Source organism: Mandrillus leucophaeus, unplaced genomic scaffold (assembly GCF_000951045.1).
Source record: "Mandrillus leucophaeus isolate KB7577 unplaced genomic scaffold, Mleu.le_1.0 Scaffold3, whole genome shotgun sequence".
Lineage (NCBI taxonomy): Eukaryota > Metazoa > Chordata > Mammalia > Primates > Cercopithecidae > Mandrillus > Mandrillus leucophaeus.
Genome location: NW_012103142.1, coordinates 7041762 through 7069134, shown reverse-complemented (window position 1 = coordinate 7069134; position 27373 = coordinate 7041762). Strand labels below are relative to the sequence as shown.

Sequence of the window (27373 nt, the reverse complement as noted above, 5' to 3'; positions counted from 1 at the left end):
TCCTCTGATGGAGTTCTCTTCTGGAGAAACCAATGAGTGAGGCAGCATCGATTTCAGCATAGGCCCTGGTCAGGTATCAGCATCACACAGTGTTCCTGCTGGGGAAAGGAGACAGAATGCAAAGGCATGATTCAGGCGGAACTGAACTCCTAGGTGGATTTTGTTGCTGTCCCTACCCTTCTACCCTTCCAGTAGTCCTATAGCATTACAATGCCGAATGAGAAAGAGAGTTAACAAAGTGACTAGCCCAAGGCAAAAACTAGTTCAGAATTTACGGAAAATAAACATATTAGACATTGGAGGGTTTTATTGGTTTGTTTTTTGTTTTTGTTTTTTTTGTTTTTTTTGCATTTGGCTGGAGGCTTTTCTTTGAAGGAATGTGAAGAATTTGAAAAAAAGGTAAACGTTATTATGTGTTTGATATAGGTCTGTGAGAGATTTGAAGAAAAGAGAAATGAGGAATCAAAAGCTAATAGCTGATAATTGATTGAACAAATGTTGAGGTCTTCCTGGTGCAGACTAATCTGGTAATTGACAAGTGCTGTTTCCTGGTCTCTTTTATAATTGCTTCTAAAAACTGACATTACTGTCAGTCATTTTATGTACAGAGCTTGTCTGAGGCACAAGTGACAGTTGAGAATTTGTCCTACAAACCACTCAAGACCAAACTTGGGTGGCATTTCCTATATCTTACTTTCAAAATTTAATGGCAAATATGAAGCCAGCCGATAAGGATTTGTCCTGCTTTCTTTAAAAGTATTGGTACCTCAGGCCGGGCGCAGTGGCTCACACCTGTAATCCCAGCACTTTGGGAGGCTGAAGCAGGTGGATCACCTGAGGTCAGGAGTTTGAAACCAGCTGGATCAACATGGAGAAACCCCGTCTCTACTAAAAATACAAAAAATTAGCCTGGTGTGGTGGTGCATGCCTGTAATCCCAGCTACTCGGAAGGCTGAGGCAGGAGAATTGCTTGAACCCAGGAGGTAGAGGTTACAGTGAGCCAAGATTGTGCCATTGTGCTCCAGCCTGGGCAATAAGAGCGAAATTCCATCTCAAAAATAACCAAACCAAACCAAACAAAGCAAAAAAAGTATTGGTACCTCAGAGAGACAAGGTGGTAAAAGAACTATGAGCAAGGCCAGAGCCTGTGGTGACTGGGCATGAGCTCAAATCTCCTAAGGATGTCTCTAATGCCAGGGTTCCTTCAGTAATTGGATGGGAGGCATAACTGTAGTAATCTCAAAACCAAAAACACTTGGCTTAGTTTTGAGATTTTTATTCAATAAGACAGGAGAATAATTTGTTATTAGATTTGACTTAAATGCCTTAGTAAAAATAGAAAATATGACATCAATATTAGTTTAATAGAGAAGGGTGCCAATGTAGTTACTGTCTAAGGATTTTCATTCTGTGTAGATTGATGATCCTAAGAATAATTTTTAAAAAGAAGCAAACAAAACCCACATGAGCCTGTACATTTCAGTAAAATTCTAGGAGCACGACATGTTCAAAATACTCAATATCATGTTCTTTGGGACTTCTGGTCCTGTTGATATGGTCCAAATAATCTGAAACTCACCTATATACCCAAGCATCTTTGAAATACATATGTAAGGTTGAAAGGAAGTAAGGGAATTTTCCAGAGCCCAGAAACTAAGCTGAGGCTGCAGTTGTCCTGGAGTGGAGATGTAAAGGAGGTTGTAGCAAAGGAATAGAGATCAAAGCCCTGGGATGTTGCAAGATGGGTGCTGAACCTGACATCCTCTCTTTTCCCCAACACAAAACCAGTGAAAGGGAGAATTAGAAAAACAAAACAAAACAAAACTAAAACAATCTATCCACTAGCATATGGAGATGTCAGGTAAGCTTGTCAACTTTAGACTGGTCTATAGGTAGAACAAAAAGTAGTTTCTCTGAAAACTACTCTGAAAAATGTGAAACCCTAGCTCTGCCTCACGTAGGTTTGAAGTTCAAATTTACATAACCCCTGTAGTCTGACAATCCCCAAGCAAAAGAAGTTAGAAAATGAGTAAAGCGGGCCGGGTGCAGTGGCTCATGCCTGTAATCCCAGCCCTTTGGAAGGCCAAGTGGGTGGATCATCTGAGGTCAGGTGCATGGCCAACATGGTGACACCTTGTCTCTACTAAAAATACAGAAATTAGCTGGGTGTGGTGGTGGGCGCTAGTAATTCCAGCTACTCAGGAGGCTGAGGCAGGAAAATCGCTTGAACCTGGGATGCGGAGGTTGCAGTGAGCTGAGATGGTGCCATTGTACTCCAACCTGGGTGACAAGACAAGAGCAAAACTCTGTGTTAAAAAAAAAAAAAAAGTAAAGCTACTAAGAGAGAGAAAGGAAGGAAGGACAGACCAGATCCTATGGTGTTTTTCTTTCAAGTTTTGAGTAATACCAAATATTCCAGAAAGGATAAAAGCTGGATCAAGCCTGCTAATTTTTGTTTTAGGAATTTTACATTATGATAGGAAGATTATTAATATGACACAGTATCACGAACTAGTTGGGTTTATTTTGGGAATTCAAGGTAATCTGTCACTAGAAAATATATCAATGTATAGTGTAAGAAAAAATGAGAAAAGTTAAAAGCAAATTTAAGATAATGGTAATGGGGAATTCATTTGGGGAAGACTATATAGGGGTGAGGTCTTCAGACAGGTCTGTAATGTTCTATTTCTTAAGTACAGGGTACATGGATGTTCACTTAAGCTAAGTAGTGGGTACAAGGTATTATTTTATATTGCTTTATATGCCTGAGATTGTTTATACTAAAATACTAATCACATGAATTAATATGATTCATCACATTCAGAGTTTAAAGACAGAAATTATATTATTTCATCCCTAGTTGCAGAAAAAGTGTTTGAGCACATTAAACATTCAACCATACTTTGAAAACATCATTTTAAAGGTGAAATGTTAGAAGAAATAAGACAGGAATGTCTTCAGAATTGAACTTGGAAGTCCTAGCTAGGAAAATGAGACAATAACAAGAAATAAAATGTATAAGAATTAGAAAAGAAGAAAAGCACCTGTCATTACTTGCAGACAATTTTATTGCTTACATAGAACATCCAAGACTATTTAATGATAATAGAACGCCCAAAGTTTCAGAAAATTATTTGGTACGTAATCCATACATAAAAATGAGTTGCCTTCCTATATGCCAGAAGCCAACAGTTAGAATATATAATTTTACAAAAATTATATTTACAGTATCAACAAAAACTTTTAAATTCCTGATAGAAAATACAATTAAAGACATGTAAGGTATTTATAAAGAAAATTATGAATCCTTATTGAAAGGAATCAGTGGAAGGCTATACCATGTTTATGGATGGGATAATTTAATATCATTAATTTGATGTCTGACCAAATTAACCTTTTAATTGAATGTAATAATTCCAGTTAAAATTTGAGGAGAACCTTTGGTAGAATTTGACAAGTTGGATCTAAAATTTACGTGGAAGAGCAAATGGCCAAGAATAGCCAAGTCTATTTTGGATAAGAACAGGATGAAAGGGGCTTATCTAGATGCCAACTTTCTTAAGATTTAGTAATTAAATCAGTATGGTATTGCCATATATAGTAAAATAAACAAATGTGTTTAACCAATAACCCAGAAATAGACATATTTATATGTATAAACATATAATATAATTATAATAGCAAATCTTGTATGGTTAGCCATTTAAAATAAATTAAAATTTGATCCCTATTTCATACCTTATACAAAATAAAATCCACCTAAATGTGAAAATTGAACCTTTAACACTTTTAAAAGATCATATAAGAATATATTCCTACAATTTGGGATAAGATAGATTTTCTTTCAAATGACACAAAAGTACAACCCATAAAGGAAGAAGGTGCTAATTAGATTATATTGAAATTCAGAACTTTCATTTAACGAAAAGAACACTGCAAAGTGAAAAACATGACATAGATTGAGAGAAAGCAGGTGCACTGCATAAAACTAACAAAGGATTCACATCTAGAATATAGAAAGAAGCTAGCAAATCAATAAGGAAAGGAAAAACAAGTAAATGGAAACACGGACAAGAATGAGAATAAATAATTTTGAGCAAGGAAGAATCCAAACTGCCAATATACATATGCAAAATGATCAACTTCACAAATAATCACAGAAATGCAAATTAGAACCAAAATGAGATATCATTTTACACCTACCAGATTGGCAAAATGAAAGTACCTGTCAATATTACACACTGACAAAAATGTGGGCACAGGAACTTACATCTGTAGTTGATAGGAATGTAAATTTGTACTACTCTGAAGCGCAATTTAACAATATATAATAAAGGCAAGATACATATACTCTCCAGTCAGGAAATCCTACTTCTAAAGTGCACACTATAGAGAAACTCTTGCATACGTGCTCAAAGAGATTCATAATGTTCATAGCAACACTGTTCGTAATAGCAAAAGTAAAAATCCTAAATGTTCATCAACAGGAGACAAATAGATTCTGATATATTCCTTTACTGAAATACTATATATCCATGAAAATTAATGAACTAGAGCCACATGAAGCAATATTAATAAGCTTAAAAACACAATGCGAAGGACAAGAACAAGTTGCAATTACATGCAGTAATGTAACATTTACATAAAGTTTAGGGCATGCAAAATGATACAATACATTATTTATGAGTACATGCATACATATGGAGTAAATGTATGAAAACACACAGAGAAATCAGATCTCTTAAATGCAGTACAGTGATCACCCCAGGAAGGATGGAAGGGGGATACCAATAGGGAGTTCCAGTTACATCAGTAATGTTTTATTTGTTTTAAAAAAATTATAGAGGCCAGGCAAGGTGGCTCATGCCTGTAAACCCAGCACTTTGGGAGGCCAAGGTGGGCAGATCATGAGGTCAGGAGATCGAGACCATCCTGGCTAACATGGTGAAACCCTGTCTCTACTAAAAAAATACAAAAAATTAGCCTGGCATGGTGGCACACACCTGTAGTCCCAGCTACTCGGCTGAGGCAGGAGAATAGCTTGAAACTGGGAGGCGGAGGTTGCAGTGAGCCAAGATTGTACCACTGCACTCTAGCCTGGGTGACAGAGTGAGACTCTGTCTCAAAAAAAAAAAAAAAAGTCTAGAACTATTTTGACAAAACGTTAAGATTTAACAAAGCTGGCTTTTTATACCATTACCCATTTTTGTGTCCATAAAATCATTCATAATTGTAAGAGCTGTATGTTCTCTGTCACCAAGTTAACCTTATTGAGAAGTTGACATTTGCTCTGCCTCTTTACCATTTGTAGATGATTAAACGCCTACAAAAGGAAATCCAGGAACTGAAGGATGAACTGGCCATGGTCACTGGGGAGCAGAGGACAGAGGCACTCACAGAAGCAGAGCTCCTTCAGTAAGCCTGCAGCCTTTTTTTTTTTTTTCTTTTTCTTTAACAGTGAAAGTTTGTGTTAACTTCTTTGTTGGCCCTAATGTTATGAATTCACCTCAAAGCATGAAGGTCTCCTGGGACAGTCTGAAATTGCATTTAGGCGCCAGTTAAGAGTGGCGGCTTTCCATGAAAAGCTGGATAAGGCTGGCACTGTTTTTGCCGCCTCAGCTTTGAGGAAGTAAAGAACAGAGCAAAGAGAGGATGGGAATATCCTTCTCATGCCAGCTGAAGAAAAGGAATTGTATAATAGTCATGCAATTTTAAAACACACACACCAAACACTCTTGAGCTGTGGGTCTCAGATCTGAAAGGAATTCAAGAGACATCCTTTGTATTAAACAGCATCTTACTACAAGCACCAATTTATCCCATGCCAAAGTAAGCTCTCTCCTTTAATAAATGGATGGCCCATATATTATAGCTCAAACACTCTAACTGGGAATGAAAGCAGGTATTCAGGGCTTTATACAACTGCGGCATCTTTCAGAGCCTTTAGATTTGCAGCCATATGGCATATCAGTGGTACAATGTGGCTCTCATTCTCTCTCTGATCACAGTGGGCTTTCTTGTTTCTGTGCTGCTTATTAAGCATGTATTGGGTAGTAAGAATGGGCCAGACTTTGAAGGCCATGTCATTCTCTATTTCCAAATGAGAAATAGAGCTACATAGGACTTTTCTAAAGATATACTATAATTTCAGCTAACAGTCCCTCAATGAAGAAAATTGTAAATAAGAAAGAGAATAAAAGTAATTGTCTTTAAACTATTTCATAGCTGCCCCTGAGGTAGGTCTAAAGCTTGAGAAGCCTCAGCAAGGTTTCTGTTATAGTCAAAGCTTTCACTCCTGTGGGATAGCGTTTCCTAATTCCAGAACACTGTATTTAATAATATGATAGGCCCCTAAGGCTTTTCTTGCAAGACTGCTTTGTGGCATATTTGCAATTAAGGGGAAGCATATTGCCAAAAATTCAAGTTAAAAAAAAAAGTTTTATGTCGTTTCTTCAAACAACTTGGGATATCGTAGATATTGAGAACACTAACCTCAGACTATCTTCACTGTGGTGCTCCTTTCCCCTCAAAGAAGGGAATTACCAATTATTGTCTTTGAAAAGGTCTCTTCAGAATTTTGATCTACAAGTCAGGATCCAGTCAAGAAAACAGAACCACTCTAGGCCTTTTAACAAAAGGAATTTAATATAGGAAATTGATTGCCAGGGGACAGTTTTGCTGAGAAACTAAACAGGAAATGAAGCAACACCCCAGAGATCAGTAACAGCAGGAGCCTCTATGCCCCTAGGATTGCAGGGACAATAGGAGAAGGTGATGATACCAGAACCTAAGAGCAGGACCTGACAGGCAGAAACTAGACCATACTGGTTGCTGTCTGACAGCAGCTGCAGCCATTGAAGAGCCACAGGTGCTAGTTGAGACACCATCCAAAGGGACATCCTTGGCTTCTCTCACATCCCCCTTTCAGTCTTCCACCAGTGCTTCCTGTTGGCTGAAGTTACCCAGAAGCCAGTTGCTAAAAAAAGTCAAGGCATGTAGTTTCTTGTGATGCAGAGTCAAATAGGGGAAGGGGGAAACTGAGTCTAAAAGCAACATATTCAATCAGTACCAATGTTCATACCTATAATCTCAGCACTTTGGGAGGCCAAGGTGGATGGATCACCTGAGGTCAGGAGTTCGAGGCCAACCTGATCAACATGGAGAAACCCCATCTCTACTAAAAATACACAATTAGCTGGGCGTGGTGGCACATGCCTGTAATCCAAGCTACTCAGGAGGCTGAGGCAGGAGAATCACTTGACCCAGGAGGCAGAGGTTACAGTGACCCAAGATCGCGCCATTGCACTCCAGCCTGGAGAAAACTCCATCTCAAAAAAAGAAAAGAAAATCAGTACCAGTGTTTCTGCGAATTCCTGTGTATCCTGTATGTTTTTCAGGAGGCTTAGTTTAAGGGTAAGATTTTGAATGTGGTGGTTTCAGTATGTCAGACTGAGTGTGCTGCAGGTTCCCTCTATTGTACCAAATCTAGAGAATTATAGCACTGGGATAAACACATGGATCTCTCGTCATACCTAAAAACAGGAAGCAGACTTCTTGATGGTCTAGAGATCTCAAGGAATTCCTGAGGGACTGAGAGGTGGGACTTGAGATGGGCAAGAGAAAAGGATAGACGAAGGCATGGGGGCAGCATAATAATGGCTTCACATCTGGAAGTGTGGAGCCCTGGAGCAAGAGAGGACTAGGAACAGCCAATGAGCATTTGGTAGAGCTGTTGTAGTGGGGGCAGTTTGTCCTGTGAACCCCTGAGCACTCCTCTTCTGCAGTGTTGAGGATGGAGAGACAGGGAAGGGCCCTAGGTAGCTGACAGAGCCCAGAGAAACTCTGAAGACCAGTTGCTGTCTTCAGCTCTATTTATCCATACCCTATTCTCACGAAAAATAAGAAGAAACGGTCGGGCGCAGTGGCTCACGCCTGTAATCCCAGCACTTTGGGAGGCCGAGGCAGGCGGATCACGAGGTCAGCAGATCGAGACCATGCTGGCTAACATGGTGAAACCCTGTCTCTACTAAAAATACAAAAAAATTAGCCGGGCCTGGTGATGGGCATCTGTAGTCCCAGATACTCAGGAGGCTGAAACAGGAGAATGGTGTCAACTCGGGAGGCGGAGCTTGTAGTGAGCGCAGATCGTGCCACTGCACTCCAGCCTGGGCGACAGAGCGAGACTCCGTCTCAAAAAAAAAAAAGAAAAAGAAAAATAAGAAGAAGCTCCAGCACCAGCAGCTGCTTCAGCCCCTCATCCCAGACCGGCTGCCCAAGCTGAGATACCTGAGAGTCCAGGAAAGATGAGCCCGTGGTTCAGGAGTGGCTGGAATTAGAAATATGAGACCAAAAGTCTGAGAAGGGTAAGAACAAGAAGATTGTGTAATCTGTAGGGCCTTAGAACTAAACATTACCCAAGGTGATTAATATCTTTAGAGAAATAGAATATGGTATTACATCTATGAAACAAGAACAAGAGTTGACTTTTATGAAGCAAAATCAAGGGGAAATCTTGGAAATGAGAAAAAAAAAAAAAGCTGTTGTTGCTAAGAACTTAACAGATGGCTCAATAACAGGATACAAAAGCCGAGGGGCAAATTGGTGAGCTAGGACGATCAGGGCTAAGGATTTCTTCCAGAATATGAGATAAAAGGATAAAGGGATAGGTTAAAAGAAAAGTGTCATAGAGATTAGCTCTATATTTACCAATATCTGATGAATAGGTGTTGGTGAGAAGAAAATAGAGATGATGCAGAGGAGCCAACAGTTAAGAAATAATATCTCAGAATTTCCTGGAACTAAAAAAAAAGACATGCAACTTCAGAATGAAAAGCTACCAAGTGCTAAGCTATATAGTCCTATTGTAGAAAATTTTTACAGCCACAAAATACAGAAAAGAATCACGAAAGTTACCAGAGAGGAAAAAAAATTTCTCTAAATCAAGAATCTGATTTAGAGCAGACTCCTCATCAACAATTCTGAAAACAAGAACATCTAGTGCTAAGGAAACAAACAAAAAGTACTTTAAATGTATTTTTCTGAATCTAGCCAAATTTGTATTCAAATGTGAAGATGAAAAAAAGCATTTTGTAGACATGCAAACTTTCAGACTGAAAGAATACCACCCCAGATCCTTTCTCAAGGAATGACCACAGATTATAATTTAACAAAAGAAAAATGCAATAAAGCATATGCAATAAGAATGAGCAAATTTTGTTACATCTTCTTTATGATTCTTAAATTGTAAAATATTTATATTATATCTTTTACTAACTTGCCATTTATTCCATAACTGAATTTTTCTGTTTAGAAGGTATAACAGTCAAATAACAATCACATTTTTCTTTCACAGGAGTTTGGGGGATAGAATGAAAACTAAAATTGTGACAACAGATTGAAATACTGAAGGACTTTTAGATCCTGGATTGATTTCTGTTGATCTGTAGATAAGAAATATACAAATGTCAACCTCAACAGATTCTATAGACAGTCTGGAGGGTTGCCAGTAGTTTTTTGTGCAATTGGTTTGTTTGTTCGTTCATTTAACACTCATTATCTAGTATTCACAAAACTCTGTTAGGCCCTGAGTAGGGCACAGATATGAGCAAAACCTAGATCCTGCTCTCAAGAAACTCATAATTTAGTGGTGATGACAGACATAAGCACAAGTAATGATGTGATATATAAACATTATGAGAAGATAGAAACAAAATACAATGAGAATGCAGAGATAGCAATAATTACTTTTGAGCTCAGGAATCATGTAAAACTAGTTCATGTGCTACTAAAAAAACTTCAGCATTTCCCAATGAAATGACTTGTCTGCTGTCAAGAGAAGTGTGCTATGTATCATTGTGTCTTATTAGTGATTTCTGAGTAGCCATTAGGGAGAACAAATGTTGCAAGCGAAAATCGCCCTGCCAAAGCAAACCATACGGTTTCACAAAAGTAGTAAATTTGGCACTTGTTCACGACTGACAGTGCAGATTATTCAGACAAAGTGTTTTGTTCTTATTGTTTATGTTAAATTGTTATCATTATGTTTTTCCATAATTACTTAGATTGAACATTAGTTCAACCTACATTTCAACAGACTTAAGAGTCTTTTATCATCTTAAAATGAAAGACATAAATTAAAATTTACCCCTAAAGTGCCGCTGCTGTTTAACACCATTAGTCTGTACTGCTCTGTGTTCTAGAGCCCCTGGATATTTATTCAGGAATGTGAATCAGCTTCAGTCCTCTCATTGCACCCAAACTCTCCAGGAGGCTGGCAGGAGGGGGATGATGGTGCTGGAGAGAGTATGTATGCCAGAGCTTGTCAGGACACAGTGGCAGAATTGCTCTCGCCCTCTTCTACTTCTTTGTCCTGCAGATTCCTGCAGGATTATGTTGATTGGCATGACATAAGGATATTACCATCAGACATTCTCTGAAGAATATCAGAAAACAGATACTTAGTAGATATGACGTTTTATCTGGTATGAATTGAGCAGTTTGGAGATGTCTGTTAATGACTAGCCCTAACAAATTTTTTGAGCCATTTCCCAACATTTCTATGCTTAATGTAAATATTTGTTGCATGGACTTGGATGCTTTAATTTAAGAGGATTTCAGATGTCAGCCTCCAGTTATTATGATATTTTTAGTTTACATCGTTTTGCGGGGGAAGGGGGGTGACTGGGTATATTTGAAGAGAGACAGCTGGATAAAGGCTGTATAGCCGAGTTAATGTATACAGAACTTATTCGGTGAAGATTTGATTTTGATTGAGTCTCTAAACACATACACAATTGTTTCTTTGTTAAAACAATAAACCTGTAGATCTTTGGCTAGGCTTGGAAGCATTGTATCCTGACCCAAATCTAAGCGAGTAAAATATTTTCTGTTAGCAACATTTTACTTCCAAGATGAAATTGAATTGGACTTCATTAACTCTTGTCCCAAAGTGTCTGGATACCTCCAAACATCTGGATCCTTTTCTAACAGAAAAAGAGGTCTTCATGCAGTTAATCCTTCAAACTGAATTTATTGAGCACCTACTAGACACTAATCATTTTAATAGGTGCTTTGGTGGAGGGTTAGAGGTATAGGATACAAACAAATAATTCCAAGGAGTTACAGTTTTATTGAGGAAAACTTACAGACACATATATACACACAAATACATACACATATATAGGTATATATAAAACACAGAATGAAGGAATATATTAATGGAGAGAATAAATGGACACTGATAATTTTAACTTTAATTCTAGTTTTAATTCTACCCATATTAGTTTTTTAATGACTCTGCAGACTTAAAGTTTCTTATGTGTAAAGTGAGAGCATTAAACCAAATGAGATCTATGCACTCTTTTCAGTTCTGTGTTTAAAAAATTTAATAGCAGTTTATTACATATAGTTAATACATTATTTACTCACTATCTGTAATAATAAAAAGCAAAATAATTCTGTAGGAATTCAGAAATGAGGGAAGTCACTGAAGACTTCACCCATGGAGTAAGCTGAAAAATTTCTAAAGGATGTTAAGAGGAAGAAGGCACCCTTCTAACAAAGGTTCTGAAAGGGAATGTGAGAGGGTGGGCAGGGTGGGGTAAGGAGTGTAGAGAATAGCAGGAGACCAAGATAGGAACTTGCATATAGCAAACACTAATTGATGAGAATCTGATTTGAAACTGGCCTGGCAGGAGCCTGAGGTTCTCATGGAGGAATTGAAGAATAGAACTAGACAGATGAATGGTGACCTCATGATGGGTTATGAATACCATATGCAGAGGAGCTGGTATCTTCTTTAATGGTATCAAGGAAACAAATTGTGGTCTGAGAGTATGAAATCCATCCATTCATTTAATAAACGTTTATTTTGCTCTCTTCTTGTGCTAGGCACTGTTTTAGGTGCGGGAAATATAGGAATAAACAAAATAATGTTCTTACCCTCATGGAGCTTACATTCTTGTGGAGAGAGAGACAGTACACAAGATAACTAAAATATAGGGCATTTCAGATTGCAGAAGCTGAAAAGGGAAAAATAAAACAGGAGTTGCAACTTTAGTAGGGTGACTGTGAAAGAATTTATGTGATGAAGTCTTTTTTAAGATTACTGCTCTTGTAGAATTGGACAGAATTTACTGGAGTGAGAAATCAGAAAAACATTATAATCAGTTTCGAGTGACGATGAAGGAAGAGACGTGAGTGGTGACAATAAGGACAGAGAAGAGAAAAGTCTGAGAGATCTTGTTAATGAAGAATCAATAGAAGTGATGGTTTCACATATCAAAGGGGTAAATAAGGGAAAATAGCGACATCTTATGCCTGTAAAACAGGTTATCAAGAGGTGGAAAAAATGGGAAAGGAAAGATAATAAAGGCTCAATTTTTTGTGTGATGAAGAAATACACAGATTGAATTCTGGAACTTCAGAGGAAGGTTAAAAGTGATGATTTAAATTTTGAGGTGACTAGTACTTAGTTGATATAATACTGAGGTCAAGACCAAGAGCCAGTTTGGAAATTCTTCTGATTTAACATGAGGTATGTAATAATTAGTGTATTAGTCTGTTTTCATACTGCTAGAAAGAACTGCTGAGATTGGGTAATTTATAAAGGAAAGAAGTTTAATTGACTCACAGTTTAGCATGGCTTGGAAGGCCTCAGGAAACTTACAGTCGTGGCGGAAGGCAAAGGAGAAGTAGGTACCTTCTACTTGCGGTGGCAGGATGGAATGAGTGCCCAGCAAAAGTGGAAAAGCCCCTTATACAACCATCAGATCTCGTGAGAACTTACTTATTATCAAGAGAACAGCATGAGGGTAAACACCCCCATGATTCAATTACCTCCCACCAGGTCCCTCTCATGACACATTGGGATTATGGGAACTACAATTCAAGATGAGATTTGGGTGGGAACACAGCCAAACTCTATCAATTAGTATCCATAGGATCATAATCTTCCTACATGCAAGCTTACTATAGGTGGATTGCCAACTGAATTCATCCTTTTACTTAGCCATATCAATCACCACATCTCCTCCCCGGTGCATTTTTACATAAAATTAGATATTCCATTCATTGGATATTTAACAACGAAGAGAAAAGGAGCTCTACCTGACAGCTGGCCCTGAACTCAACATGCCCCAAACTGAATTCCTCTCCATTTTTCCCCAGACCTGGTCTCTACCACTGTATCTTCTATCAGTCAATGTCTCTCCAAGCTGTACTATTGCCCAAGCCAGAAAGTTAGAAGTCTCCTGTGGTTCTGTCCTTTTTCTCATACTCCAAATCCAATCTGTTTGGGGCATTTCTTTTAAAAAGTAATTATAACATTAAATAATTTAAGACTAAATATAGTTTAAAACCAAATGCATAGTGTTATAAAACCCACATAGAATTTGTTTCAAAAGAACATATTTGTACTAATAAAAGCTTCATTGATGTCCAAGCTTTCTATTTAAGTGCAAATAAATATGCCTAAAGGAAGAGTCTTAAACGCTCATTTATCAAACAAATTTATACCTGTATTCATTTTTTCCAGTGGATAAATACTGATTGAGTACTAACAGGATGATGTTGGACACTGTGTTAGGAGCTGGGAGGCTCAGAGACAAATTAAATAATCCTGCAGGAGGGTGGTGTGCCACGGAGTGGGTGAGATATCCAGACACACATGCTCATTGCTGATGCCCACCTGCTGTGATAGACAGCTGGTAGAGATGGAGGAGGAGGAGTGTTCTGTGAAGGGCAGGAAACAGAGAGGAAAGACTTCATATGGGAAGTGACATACAAAATACCCATCAGTGCTCTCATCCTTTGAAAGTTAGCATTTAAACGTGACTCTAGGAGAAGCCATCTCCACCATACTCAAGTTGCAATTCAAATTTTTTATTGGCTAATCTAATAAAAGTTTAATTTGATTTAGTTCCTCAATATGTTTGAAGTTGAACAAATTTCAACTACAGGTATAGTGGCTCTCTTGAGCCTAAAATTTGATAACTTATTCCAAAAAACATAAGACAGAATAATTTTTTAAGACCATCTCATATAATTTGAGATATACCATCCCAATGACTATATGTCTTGCAATGTGATCCTCAGGCTATTTTTAAAATGAAATGAAACAAACAAATAAAATAAATAAATATTCTGCAGTATTTGAGTTAATATAGTCCTAGTGAAAATTAGATACCAAACCAGTCTTTTGGGGACAGTCTCTTGTCAATACTTAATTTTGGACCAATAGTGCTTTATCCTTTTTATATTCAGTTTATTGTCACTGGCCTCCAAAGTGGTTTTAGTTATAAACCCACTATTAAAAACATTTCAAAATCATGACTCATCCTCCACAAGTTATATGACATGATAAGCCCTCTAGATTGCAGTCTGCAAGAATCTTCACTGTAAAGGTAGGAGGAGTGGATTTCAGGAAACTGTGTACCTCAAGGATGAGAAATAGACCTAGAGATAGAGAGTGGAGAGAGAGAGAGAGAAAGAGAGAGAGAGAGAAAGGCCTACAAAAGAGTCTGAACAATCTATTGAAGATTGTTTGAAACACGACTGAACTCTGTCCTATATAGACTGCTCATTAGAAAATGAAAAATCTTGGCCGGGCGTGGTGGCTCACGCCTGTAATCCCAGCACTTTGGGAGGCCGAGGTGGGTGGATCACCTGAGGTCAGGAGTTCAAGACCTGGCTGGCCAACATGGTGAAACCCCGTCTCTACTAAAAATACAAAAATTAGCCAGGCATGATGAAGGGTGTCTGTAATCCCAGCTACTCGGGAGGCTGAGACAGGAGAATCACTTAAACCCTGGAGGCGGAGGTTGCAGTGATCTGAGGTTGTGCCAATGCACTCCAGCCTGGGCAACAAGAGCAAGACTCCATCTGAAAAATCTCAAGAAAGCTTGTGCCTAATTTCTTGTAATTATGGATGAAACTGTTCAAATGATATTAACTACACCTCACTATTCAGAACCCCTCCCATGACCCAGGCCCCAATTGCAAAGGCCCCAGATGGCCTAGCTTGTGTCAGCTGCTAAGACCTCATTCCCTGCAAACATCTCTTTCATTCTAGTCTCCTCACCATTTCTCTCTGAAAATGCCCTCCTCACTTCCTTGCTCAAATGTCACATATCAGAAAGACCTTCCTGGGCCACTTTATCTAGAATATACCTTCCCCTGTCACTTGTTACCCTTTGTATACAGAGTTATTTTCCTTTATAGCAGCAGGAATATGTTTCATTGTCCTTTGTCAATCTCTCCTTGCTTCACTGGATGAGGACTGGGACTTTGTCTAAGTTGTTCACCACGGTGCCTGCCCCAGAACCTAAAGCAGTACCTGGCACATGGTCTCTCAGTAAATATTTGTTGCATGAATTAATGAATACTCTGCCTGGCCCTCAGGTCCCCTCTGGCTTCTTTAATGAACCGTTCATTTCAAATCACATGGCTCTCTACTCGGGGTCCCCAGGACCAGCCTCTGTTGATAGAAATCACTTCTGTATTATTGATTTAGTATCCACTGGGGGCTAGGCCTTGTGGATTTCAGCTCTTGAGGATGAATGACTGAGGAATTACCGGAAATATTCAGAATTTTGCCACAAGTATTTTCTGAGCTGTTTAGTCACTAAGATCAGGCAGGGAACTTTTATATAGATGGACTTAGAGTTAAGAGGCTTGAATTCTTATCTTGACTCTCCTAGTCTAAGGAGACTAGCTATCTTAAGATGGTCATGCCTATTCTGTAGTCCTCAATCTTTTCATCATACGTGAGCAATTATATCATCTCCATGCATCTGTTACTCATCTTTTGTGTGAGAGTAGTAATGGCACCCACATCTAAGGCTCTTAGGAGGATTGACAGGATAATTCGTGTTACGTACTGAACACAATGCCTGGCCCACAAGCGTTCCATCATTGTTAACTGTTACTATTTCTACGATTCCTTGATACAATTTTTATTATTGCTGAAGAATCTATTTCATTTATAGATGTCTTTTCAAGCTTCTCTACTGGAAAACAAGCAAATCATGTTTTAATGTCTCTCTTTAGAACATACACTCATGCATGCACACAGGAAGAAAAAGTGCCAGAAGAAAAAACTATAAAATTGTTACTGGGATTACAAGTGATTTTTTTGTTGTTGTTGTTATTTTTACCTGGCTGTATTTACTAAAATTTCTGCAGAAAATTAAAGGTCATTCTTAAAAGAATTAATGTCACTTGCTGATTTTACACCTCCAAGTGACAGAAAAAAAATTGTTTCATTTAATTAATGAACCTTGGAAAAAAAAAGTTTTTCTTACTCTACTTTTATACTAAATTTCACAGCTAATTAAAAACAAATGTTTCTCCCTTGGCATATACCAACTTATTGTGCATTATATGTAGTTGGTTTTGAGATCTAAATTACATCTGCTTCTGGAATCTTCAAATTATTTTCATCATTAATATTTGTATTATTTTTGTATATTTGGACTGTAATATTGTATATTGTTAGTCATTTCAAAGTGGTGCTTTTCTTAGACAGTTGATATAAGACTGTATATCTAAAAGGCTAAACAAAACAAAAACTATAAATTGCCAGAATGGTATGTCCATAAAATGCTTCCAAACTGGAGCTATTTGCTTTGCATCTTACTGTCCACACTCTTAACCATAACAGAGTTCCACACACTCCCTGAATAGGAGATGTTTGCCAAAACCTTTAAGATATTTGGAAATTCAAAAGTAAATTAGCAGCCTGAATCATAAAAAGAGCTGATGCATAAACATTACATTTTATTTAAAATAAAGTGATGATTTTCTAAAAAAATTTGCAAATGTCTGTATATTTATATGATGTAATATATATAAGTGGACAAGTAATATGTACTCATTGTAGACTTTCTAAAAGATACAGACAGACAGGAAGAAGAAAGCCACATGTATATGCCCATACTCATATCTGAGTGCATGAGAAACATGCCAGAAGTGAAAGGCAGACAGCCACTTTGGGCTTGAGTGAGGCTGGCAACGACTTTTTCCCCTAGATGACTTTACAGGGGACTTGTAAATGTTATGTCCAACATCGAGATGTGGAATCCAGGCCCCTGTTTTCTCTTTCTCCCTCTTCTTCAGGATTCATGCCAGTTGGAATTCTCTGCATCTCCCTGTAGAAGTTCAGCAGGGATACTTTATTTTAATACCTTAATGCTTCTTTCAGGTACTGCCTAGTTGTTTATTTTGAACTCTCCGTTCTTTCAAAACTGGACATGTCAACGAAACCTCCTGTTTTCCATTTTCTGAATTTAGCATTTCAACATCTGTATAATAGTTGTACTAAAAATACTCAAATGTTTTATGAAATTGTGAATATCACACAGTCTTATAAATGGACAAGATGAATTGGGATTTGTTGTTATTGTTGATACTGAGAAGAATTTCATTTGTTTGCTTGTTTTGTTTTCCTTTGTTTTGAGGTAGGAGGTGGTGCCAAATTTTTGTATGAGTGAAGAACTTAACCTTTGGGTGTATCTTCTCATTTATCTCATTTGCTTACAAACCTGTAGGCTAAAGAGATTTCAGAGAGAACAGTTTGTCTTAGGTTCATACCCTGAGACTTGGAAGAGGAGGTATTGAGATTTCTCCTCCTATTTGATTCCTTGGGCTTGTGAAAAATGGAGATTTGGATCTGTCCTGGGGCTTTAATTATCAGTCCCTGAGGATTATTGAGCACCAGCAGTGCTTTGTTAGAGCTGTCAAAGAAGCAGAAGCATCACAAAGCCTGGTGCCTACCTAGAAAAACCGTATGAGTAAGCATGGCTTCTGCTATTAAGAAAAATTAAAATTAAAATTAAAATTAAGACAAGTAAATGACTATATAAAAAATGAGCAATAAAGATCAGGAGCACAAAGAACTTAATGAAAGAAAATTATCCAAATAACTGTCTGTATAGATCAAGTTTTAAAAAATAAAATGAAAATAAACGACATGTTTTAAGAATTGTCCATAGGCAACGTCAAAGCAAACCTATGCTGTCTCAGAACTGCCACCAAGTCTAGAATTAGACATTTTTGCTTTTATTCTTTAGCTCTCTTCTCAGTACACTATGGATACTTGTCCCTCTGACATTCAGATAAAGATCTGAGAACTTGTAAGAAAAATCCAAAGTTTTCATTTTGTTAAGGAACCCCAGTATAGGATTTCCTAGTGCTGATAAAGTAGACAGTGCTTCCAAATGGAACAAGAATAATTCGTGTTATTCATTGGTCTGTGAAATGGTATTATCTTCCTATTCAGCTAAGCATTGGGATAAATTCTACTTCTTTTAAATTTTACACCTATTAAAAAATGGTAGTTTGGCAGAGCCTTCTAGTTGGGCACAACGTATCGGAGCATTGACCCCAACTAGCACGTGAATTTGTGTCCACAGTATACATCCAACTTACAGCAAAAGCACACCAAGATAAAATATAAGATACCTCATGAAACTATCCCTCATGTCCTCTTCGTATTAACCCTAGCTTGAGCATTCACCTTCCCCTCTGGTGTTCACAGGCTCTTTTGTAGAAGCTTGGCTGTATTGCCTGCCTTTGTATCCTTACAGGCAAAAAGACAAACATTCCCCAAGACAGCCCAAGGACTGGTCTCAGCCTGCCCTGATTGGCCTAGCAAATAATTTGTCCTAGTTCTAGAAACCTAACTCTAAGAAGCTAAACTCAGTGATTACTTAAGACTGCATATTTTTCTGCTCTATTCCTCAAAGTACTCTATTCTCATTCCCATCCTTCAAACCCAATTTCCCCAGTGGTTCCCACTGTGTTTATCATTAACTGAGCATACTTACGACTTTTGCCACATCCTCAAAACTTTGTCATTATTACAATCAAGGTAGCTACTGCCTGTTGTATCATTTCCACAATTTCCTGGAGAAATCAGATTTCCCCTTCTTTTTCATGAGCCCACCTCCTACTATAAGAGCTTCTCACCTGCTTTGCTCATCAGTGTGCTTTCTAGATCAGTCAACTAGCATGTGTTGGGCAGAGTACAGGACTGTATACTTGCTTTTCTATTTAGTCTGAAACCCCAAATTGAAATTTGCAGCCACATGTTTCCTCTTTTTCCTGCATGTCACTTTTTCTTGTGTCCCCTGATAGTCTAACTTTTCCTATAAGTTTGGAGAAAGCAAGCAACCATCAAGAAACAGCTGGTTAATTATCAAAGAAATGCAAATTAAAATGAGGTGCAATTTTTGGCCAACCTTATTGGTAAAAATGAAAAATGTGATGATACCCTGAGTTGGTGAGGGTATGATGAGCTCTTACACAGCTAGTGGAGTGAATGGGACAGTGACAGACGGGGAAGCCTGTTCCTGATGCCTGGGGCAAGTCCTATATAAAATTTTTAGCATGTTACCACTTACTGGGCAGCCCTGAAAAGCATTTATACAAACTCTTTCACTGGGTATGCTTTCAGGTCCAGCAATTTTACTCCTAGAAATTTGTCCCTAAGGACACAGGTACAAAGATATTTGTCACAAACCATGTATAATAGAGAATTGGGTTATGGCACATTTATGGAACATAATGCAACCGTTATCCACGTCAATGAAGACATACATATATTAATAATATGCATGTTTATCTAAGTATATACACATGTATCTACATATTGATCTGGGAATATGTCCAAACTATACTGTTAGTTTTATAAAATATTACATTATGATCTCACTTTTGTGATGAAAAATACACATGTATGTATATGCTATGTACATAGATGATAAATATATGTGTGTATGTGTGTTTGCAAACAAGTCTGGAAAGATACACACCAAAAGTTTACAGTATTATCTCTGGGTTCCAGGATGGAGTAATCTTTTGTCCTCTAAATTTTCTTTTCTTTTCTTTTTGCAGCAGGGCCTCACTCGATCACCCAGGCTGGAGTGCAGTGGTGCAATCTCACTGAAACTTCCACTTCCTGGGTTCAAGCGATTCTTCTGCCTCAGCCTTCCTAGTAGCAGGGACTACAGGTGTGCACCACTGCACCTGGCTTATTTTTGTATTTTTGGTAGAGATGGGGTTTCACCATATTGGCCAGGCTGGTCTCAAACTCCTGACCTCAAGTGATCCACCCACCTTGCACTCCCAAAGTGCTACGATTACAACAGGTGTAAGCCACTGCGCCCAGCCTGTCTTCTCTATTTTCTAAACTTTTTGCAATGAACATGCATTATTTTACGATCAGGCAAAATAAAGATATTTAAAATTATATTAAAGCACAGACATGAAATATTCTCTACCTCATAATGTTTTTCATGTTATAATCAAATCATTCAGCAAATGTTAATAATTATGGTATAAATAAATGCCATTTATTGAGCATTTGCCAGTAGGCATTGGATTAGACATTTTATATTAGACATTTTATATACATAGTCTAATATAATTTTCCCAGTAACTTCATGAGGCAAATAACATTCAGCTAACTAGATGCATAGTCAGAATTTGAATCCTGCTTGGTCTGTCTCCAAATCTGCTTTTTGGTGACTCCTGAGCCATAAAGGTGTGAGGTTTACAGTGGTAACTTAAATTTAAATCCTTCTAAGGAGTTTATGTGGCAAAATGCAAGCGGTGTTCTAGAATTGGCGGGTGTTGTTCAGTATCAGAAACTAAGGCCTGTCTGGAATGCTGGATTTTCTTCACTGTTGTTCCCTCATTCTGAGTATGTCATATAGAAATGATATTTTCTGGGATATCCAATAGGAGGCAAGAAAAGGACTCTTGTCTCCTCTGGTAGAGAAACGTATCACCCTTTTCATTCTAAAGACTTACTTCTACTAAGACAGAGAATAGGTGTGTAAAGTAAATATCCACCCGCTGTCTTTGACTCATTTTTGGTGTGTTAGAAGTATGTTAACCAGTGCTTGTTTTAATATCAGACAGTTTATGTAGAAGTAACCACAGCTGATAAAACTCATGAGTTCATGCCAGTAATGAAATTCCTCACAGTTCAAGTAATCATGGGGCCACTAACCTATGAGGTTGTTACTAAGAAACACAGGACAGAGCCTAATTTTTCTTATTAGCCACCCTTTGGGTCAAGTGTCTGACTTTCCCAAAGTTTGTTGCTTCATCATTCATTGTCATCAGCGAAAGAAGAATAGCAGATACATAGGGGACTTCTCGTTTCAGTCAGTATCACTTATTTCACAGAAACATTACTCATGCGGCTTCCACTGAGCAGTTACACAACTAGAAGCTCAGATGGCTGGTAAGAAGCCCTGAGATCACTTCATGCCAAACCTTATAAACACAGGTTCCTCTTTGGGGACTTCCTGGGTAACCCTGTCCTGCCCATGGCTTCCCTAGGCACATTTCCAAAACTTTCTTGGCTGAGCTGGGATGCTTTGAGACTCCAAAGCATCATGTTTCCTTGCTGAGTTAGGAAAGTAAACGTTTCACAATGTTTGTACATAAAAGGTTTGAGTTGGCCGGGTGCAGTGGCTCACACCTGTAATCCCAGCACTTTGGGAGGCCAAGGCAGGTAGATCACTTGCGGTCAGGAGTTCAAGACCAGCTTGGCCAACGTGGTGAAACCCTGTCTCTATTGAAAATGCAAAAAAAATTAACCAGGTGTGGTGATGTGCACTTGTAATCCCAGCTATTCAGGAGGCTGAGGCAGGAGAATCTCTTGAACCCAGGAGGCGGAAGTTGCAGTGAGCTGAGATCATACCACTGCACTCCAGCCTGGGTGAGGGAGTGAGACTCCACCTCAAAAAAAAAAGGTTTGAGTTTAATATTCTCCTTTTAACATTCTCAGTTTTCTTTTCTTGAAAAGCACTTTATGACATAAACTCACTTTCATAAATATTCAATACAAGCTAGATTTGTAATAATTTAGTGTGTAGGACTAGTTTTAGCTGCCAATTCTCTACTAGTGTAGCGTTTCTTGTGACTCTTGCTTAGGTACTTTTTCTTTCATGGTCTAGTTCTGCCTTTTCTGACTCAGGTGCATGCTCTGCACTCATACTGGCCATGCTTTCTCATTTGAATGCTGATCCTTGCTTATATTGCAAAGGTAGATTATCTGTGTGGTCCGTAAGTGCCCCCAATCAGCCTTTCATAATGCAGAGACTTCCTACTGCAATTACACAATCTCAGGAGTGTATGCAACAGTATTTTCATTGCTTTAGCTATTTCTACTCCTGTTTGCTACTGCTTAGATTAGTACAAAGCACAAAATTTCAGAGAGTCTGTCTTGAATCAGAAAATGCTCAGCCAATGACTTCTGCAAAATACCACTAAAAGGCTGTTTTCCACAGAGAACACAGAAAAGGTACTTCCTTAGCCCACAACATTGGCAGCAAACAAAGTGAGCTGGGATGGAAGGGTGGGGTTGCAAAGATGAATTAATGACAGATTCTGGCTTCAGAGACCTCCAGTCTTGTAAGTGAGACAAGTATGTGAATATCTATAATATAAAGTCAAAATTCTACCTGTCACAAGGGAAGTGCCGGCGTAATTGCAGGGAATAGAAATTACTTTTGACTGGGAATATCAGGGATGACTTTTAGCAGACTCGTGAATCAAGACAAGATTTAGAAAAGCAAAGCTGGACAGGGAGAACATTTCAGATGGAGGAATCAATATGAGCAAGGCCGTAAGTCTGGCTTCCTTATTTTAAAGATGTGTAAACAGATACAGAGAAGTGATGTGACTTACAAAGATTTCCATCAAGTTGGATTCTTGCCTGAGAAAATCAGTCTTCACAAATTCTGGCCCCCTAAAGGTTCTAAACAGTTTAGCTTTAAAATCAATTGAAAATGGAGTATATTATTAGTGGGGAAACATTTAGATGCTGTGGGCAATGCTTGCAGTACGTTTTATCCTTTCAGAAAAGAGCAGCAGCACTGGGCCTAGCTTCAACTGATTACTAGTGAATGAGTTATTGACTGAGAGCAGTTGTCGAGGCCCTTCTGCATGCCTGGGTCCACACACCCCAGCAGTGAGCACCCCACCGGTCTGCTCAAAGATGGAATGCCTGCAGGCTTTCTGGCTTTCAGCTTAGGGTGGCCAGATTTAGCAACTAAAAATACAAGATGCCTTGTTAAATTTGAATTTCAAGTAAACAACAAATAATTTTTTGTATAAATATGTCTGATGCAATATTTGCAATGCTATTTTAACTTTGTTTTATATGATCAGAGTTTATATTTTTATTTGCATAATTAGGTGAATAGTTTTGCCTGAAAAACAATTAGTTGATATTTGCAGTTATACCTTTTTTTTTTTTTAAAGTACCACTTAACACAACCTCAGAGATTTTCAAAGACCAAAATCCAAGGGAAGTTAAGGTGGATAAACTTGGATGTGTTTTATTCATATTTATATACCCCACACCTGGTTGACAATAGGCAGTCAATAAACACTCTGAATAAATGTAGATGAGATAGCATATTATTGATTTTTTGTTCCCTGTCTTGTTAGACTCGCCCTATATTTAATTTAAGCAAATTTAATTCATCTTTGCAATCCCTACCTGGCCATCGCAGCTCATTCTGTTTGCTGCTAATGTGGGCTGAGGAAGCACTTTTTCTGTGTTCTCTGTGGGAAACAGTCATCGTAGGGACATGTTGCAGCAGCCATGTAATTCAAATATAGTCCTTTTCTAAAATGTCCCAGTGGTTGAGAATTGAGAAACATCCTTCATCACGATCAGTATTTACCAAATGATTAATTCACTCCACCTGAAGAGGAGAGGCCCAAGTAATTGGGCAGTTTAAAAAAAAAAATTTTGACAGATTATCTGCTAACTTAGTCCTGAATTCATATCTCTTGACTCCTAAGCTTCTTCTTACCAGCTTCTAATAATGACTGTCTATAAAGCGATAACCTAAACTTTGTGGATTAAATATCCCAGAGGTCATTAATGACTGTCTTGCATTTTATAAGAAATCAGATCTCTGAAATCATTCATGAAATATAATTCACTACAGATGAAATTTCTCCACTTTGGTACAAAGTGTTTTTGGTCCTGACACTACATTTTGAAGATATTAAAACCAAAACTAAAAGCATGGTCTACAGCTTGTATTAATTATCCTTGGGTAGTTTATGGAAGCATTTGAGTTCTTAAGAAATAGTTATCTCATATGATTAAAAAGGCCTGTCTCCATCTCAGGGCTGTTTCTGTATTTTAATGATTATTTTATTCTCCTAAAGTTTAAGTGTTTTGGGTTCTAATAGACCAAATGAATGAATAGCGAAAGCAAATTTAAAAAGGATGAGGCGTAAATGGCAATTCCATTCGTTGGACTATGGCTGATATGTTGGATTCTTTTGGCCTAGACAGCTCTTTCATCAGAAGTCCAAGTACTTGCGTCTAAATTAGAAAGTTTTGAGTGTGAAAACACGAACATACTGTTTTATTCTTCCCGTTATTTAATGCTTTCTCAGGGTTAATGTTCCTTGCTCTTTGGGTTTTGTGAGCTCCAGGAAATTCTGTGAAACAAAGAATGGAACTCTTGGTCACAACCAAGAATATTTGTATTTCTCCCTTGCTTTCCCCAGTATGCTTTTCACAGAAAAACTTTTTGTATGTGTAGAGCTGGATATTTTTAAGACTTCCTGAAACAAATGTTTATTCTAATTACAGTTTTATATGGGTTCTACCACTTAAAGAAAACCCACAGTGTGAAAATGTGCACTTATGGAAATAATAAATTACATCAATGCCTAACACCTGGTTCCTGATAGCCTGCACAAAGGATGGATAAACAAACGCAGAAATAGTCACCAACCACTGTAAGCAGGACCATAAAATAAGTAATTAGATCATATCAACAAATCAAACCCGTCTGGAAGCAACAGAAGGAACAGCTTTGGGTTTTCACTGTGGAGTTCATTTCAAGAACCTAACAGCAAGTATGGTATATCTCTCTCCTGTAGCTTAAGTAAAGTAACTTGAATAGTTATAAATTATATATTTTTATAATATATAATATATTTTAGAATTTTACCTTTTGAGTTTTTAAAATTTTGCTCTGAGAGTTGTGAGAGTTTTATAAATTTTTATTTTGTAAACAGTTTGCATTCATTGTACAAAAGTGATCATTGGCAAAAAAAAAAGGGGGGGGATAGAAATCACTTGTGATTTCACCACTCAAAGATAAGTATTATTACTGGTTGTAATCCTTCAAAAATTTTAATGAATACATATAAATATATATTTTAATAAAAATGGACTCATCCTTTATTTGCTGTTTTTTAACTTGTGTTTTTCATTTAATTGTGACATCTTTCTGTATCTATATCTGTGTACATCTCCAACAGAAGTTCTATGGGCTTTCTATACAAACGTCCATTTATTGACTTTTGAGGATTTGTAGACCCCTGCATCCAAAAAATGTATACAGAATTTTGTGAGTTGTCTCTGTATAGGCATTTTTTTCTGGAAAAAAAATTGCAATGGGACTTCTATTAGGTTTACTTTTTATTGTTAAATTAAAGGAGAGATTCCAATCCTACATCTTCCCATTCAGGAACATACTAAAACTCAGTGTGTTCTTGTCCTCTTTATCCGCTCTCTAAATTTGCACTTTTCCTTTATGTAGGTCCTGCATCATTGTTTTAACAATTTCATGGTCATTTTCTTTTAAACACTTAAGTTTTCAATACTTTTTATCATGATGTTATTGCATCCTAAGATCTGTCTTTACCTTGTAAACCCATCTTCAATTAATGCAGAACTCAATGATAATGTGTGACTCAATTTACATACACTTGCTTTAGATTTAATATTACATGAACATGTTTCCAAAGAGCTATATGCTGTTTTCCATATGACAGGATAAAATAAATTATTTTTTATCAAATGGAAACATACCCTCAAGGATTTACTTTGCATTTTTACATAACAAAATCCTTTTAATATGTCTTTTAAAACTTTTACAAGTTTTCTGTTAATTTTATATCTATGTATATAATCATATACATATATGCAAATGTATATGCACATATATATGTATGTTCTGCATTTTCATATATAAACCAAGGCTGTTATTTAAAATTTCAAAGGAACCAGCTGAAAAAAATGTATATTTCTAAACTTCAATGTTGTCTACAAATTTAATTTCATAGAAGACAGAACCATAGAAAAAAAAATTCAGAGATTTGGAGCAAAGGATGGGTAAAGCTTCCACTACTCCATCAAATTAATGAACTGTCAGGAAACTCCATAGTTTGGAAACTTTAACCATGGAGAGAAATAACTTTGATAGGGCCAGCCCATTTCCAGCTGGCCCTTATTCCCCCAAATTTCCCAATAAACTTCTTTCCCAAAGGTGTGCTCTAGTTTTATCCACTTGAGGCCTTTCTCTCCACTCCTTCCCACCTTCCTAACCTTGTTCTCCCACCTGCCATCTTGCCTCTCATTCCTTGATCCTCAGACTTGATCTCTGGCCCCTGTTCTGGTCAGAGGGACTGCCTTGGTGGCTTCTCGACAGTCTCAGATTCGCCTCTTTTCCCAGTCCTTTCCCTAGGTAGCTATCTCTCCACTACTCTTTTGTCAGTTGTGAAGCCAGTTTAACTTCTCTTTCACAGCTCATTCAGCCTTCATCATGATGATAGGCCTCTTCTATTTTCTAAAACCTTGTTTCTGTTGACTGTCATTGCTCCCTTCCTAAATGTGGCTTATCTTCCACATTTTCCTGCCTCTAGATCTCCTGCTCACTGACTCCCTTCTCCACTCCCACCCCACCACCATTCTCTTTCCTGTAAGTCAGTTTCTTATTTATTATAGACTTATGTAGACGAGTGTACTCGTGTTAACATTAAACACAATCAACATAGTGTTTGCCTACAGAAAACAAGAATTTCAAAAAATACATGTAGAATTTAAAGAGGGAGTTATTAGTATCTATGGATTGATTAATTTATCTAATTTTCTTCTCTCATGTTTTTTAGCCGTAGGCATGATCTTTACCCACTTGGACATGTACAAATATTACAATTTCCTTTTGCTGCAGAAAGTATAAAAATAATCTTTATATAAGAATTCATAATTCATTACTATAAATCTATAAATCATAATTCATTACTATAAATCTTTTTTTTTTTTTTTTTTTGAGACAGGGTCTCACTCTGTCTCCCAGGCTGGAGGTGATCTTGCAGTGGGGTGATCTTGGCTGATGGCAATCTCTGCCTCCCAGGCTCAGGTGATTCTCCTGCCTCAGCTTCCCAAGTAGCTGGGATTACAGGTGTGCACTACTACCACCCGGCTAATTTTTGTATTTTTAGTAGAGACAGGGTTTCACCATGTTGGCCAGGCTGGTCTCGAACTCCTGACCTCAAATGATCCACCTGCCTCGGCCTCCCAAAGTGCTGGGATTACAGG

At 37.7% G+C, this 27373-nt stretch overlaps 1 protein-coding gene across 1 annotated transcript in view; it reads left to right on the top strand.

The window, feature by feature from the left end:
• The window catches only part of KIF6 (kinesin family member 6), a 400736-nt gene that overhangs the window by 150977 nt on the left and 222386 nt on the right, over positions 1-27373 (top strand). The window contains exon 10 of the mRNA XM_011986642.1: positions 5312-5415. Coding sequence (XP_011842032.1) covers positions 5312-5415 — 104 coding nt within the window. The remainder of the gene's footprint in view (positions 1-5311; positions 5416-27373) is intronic.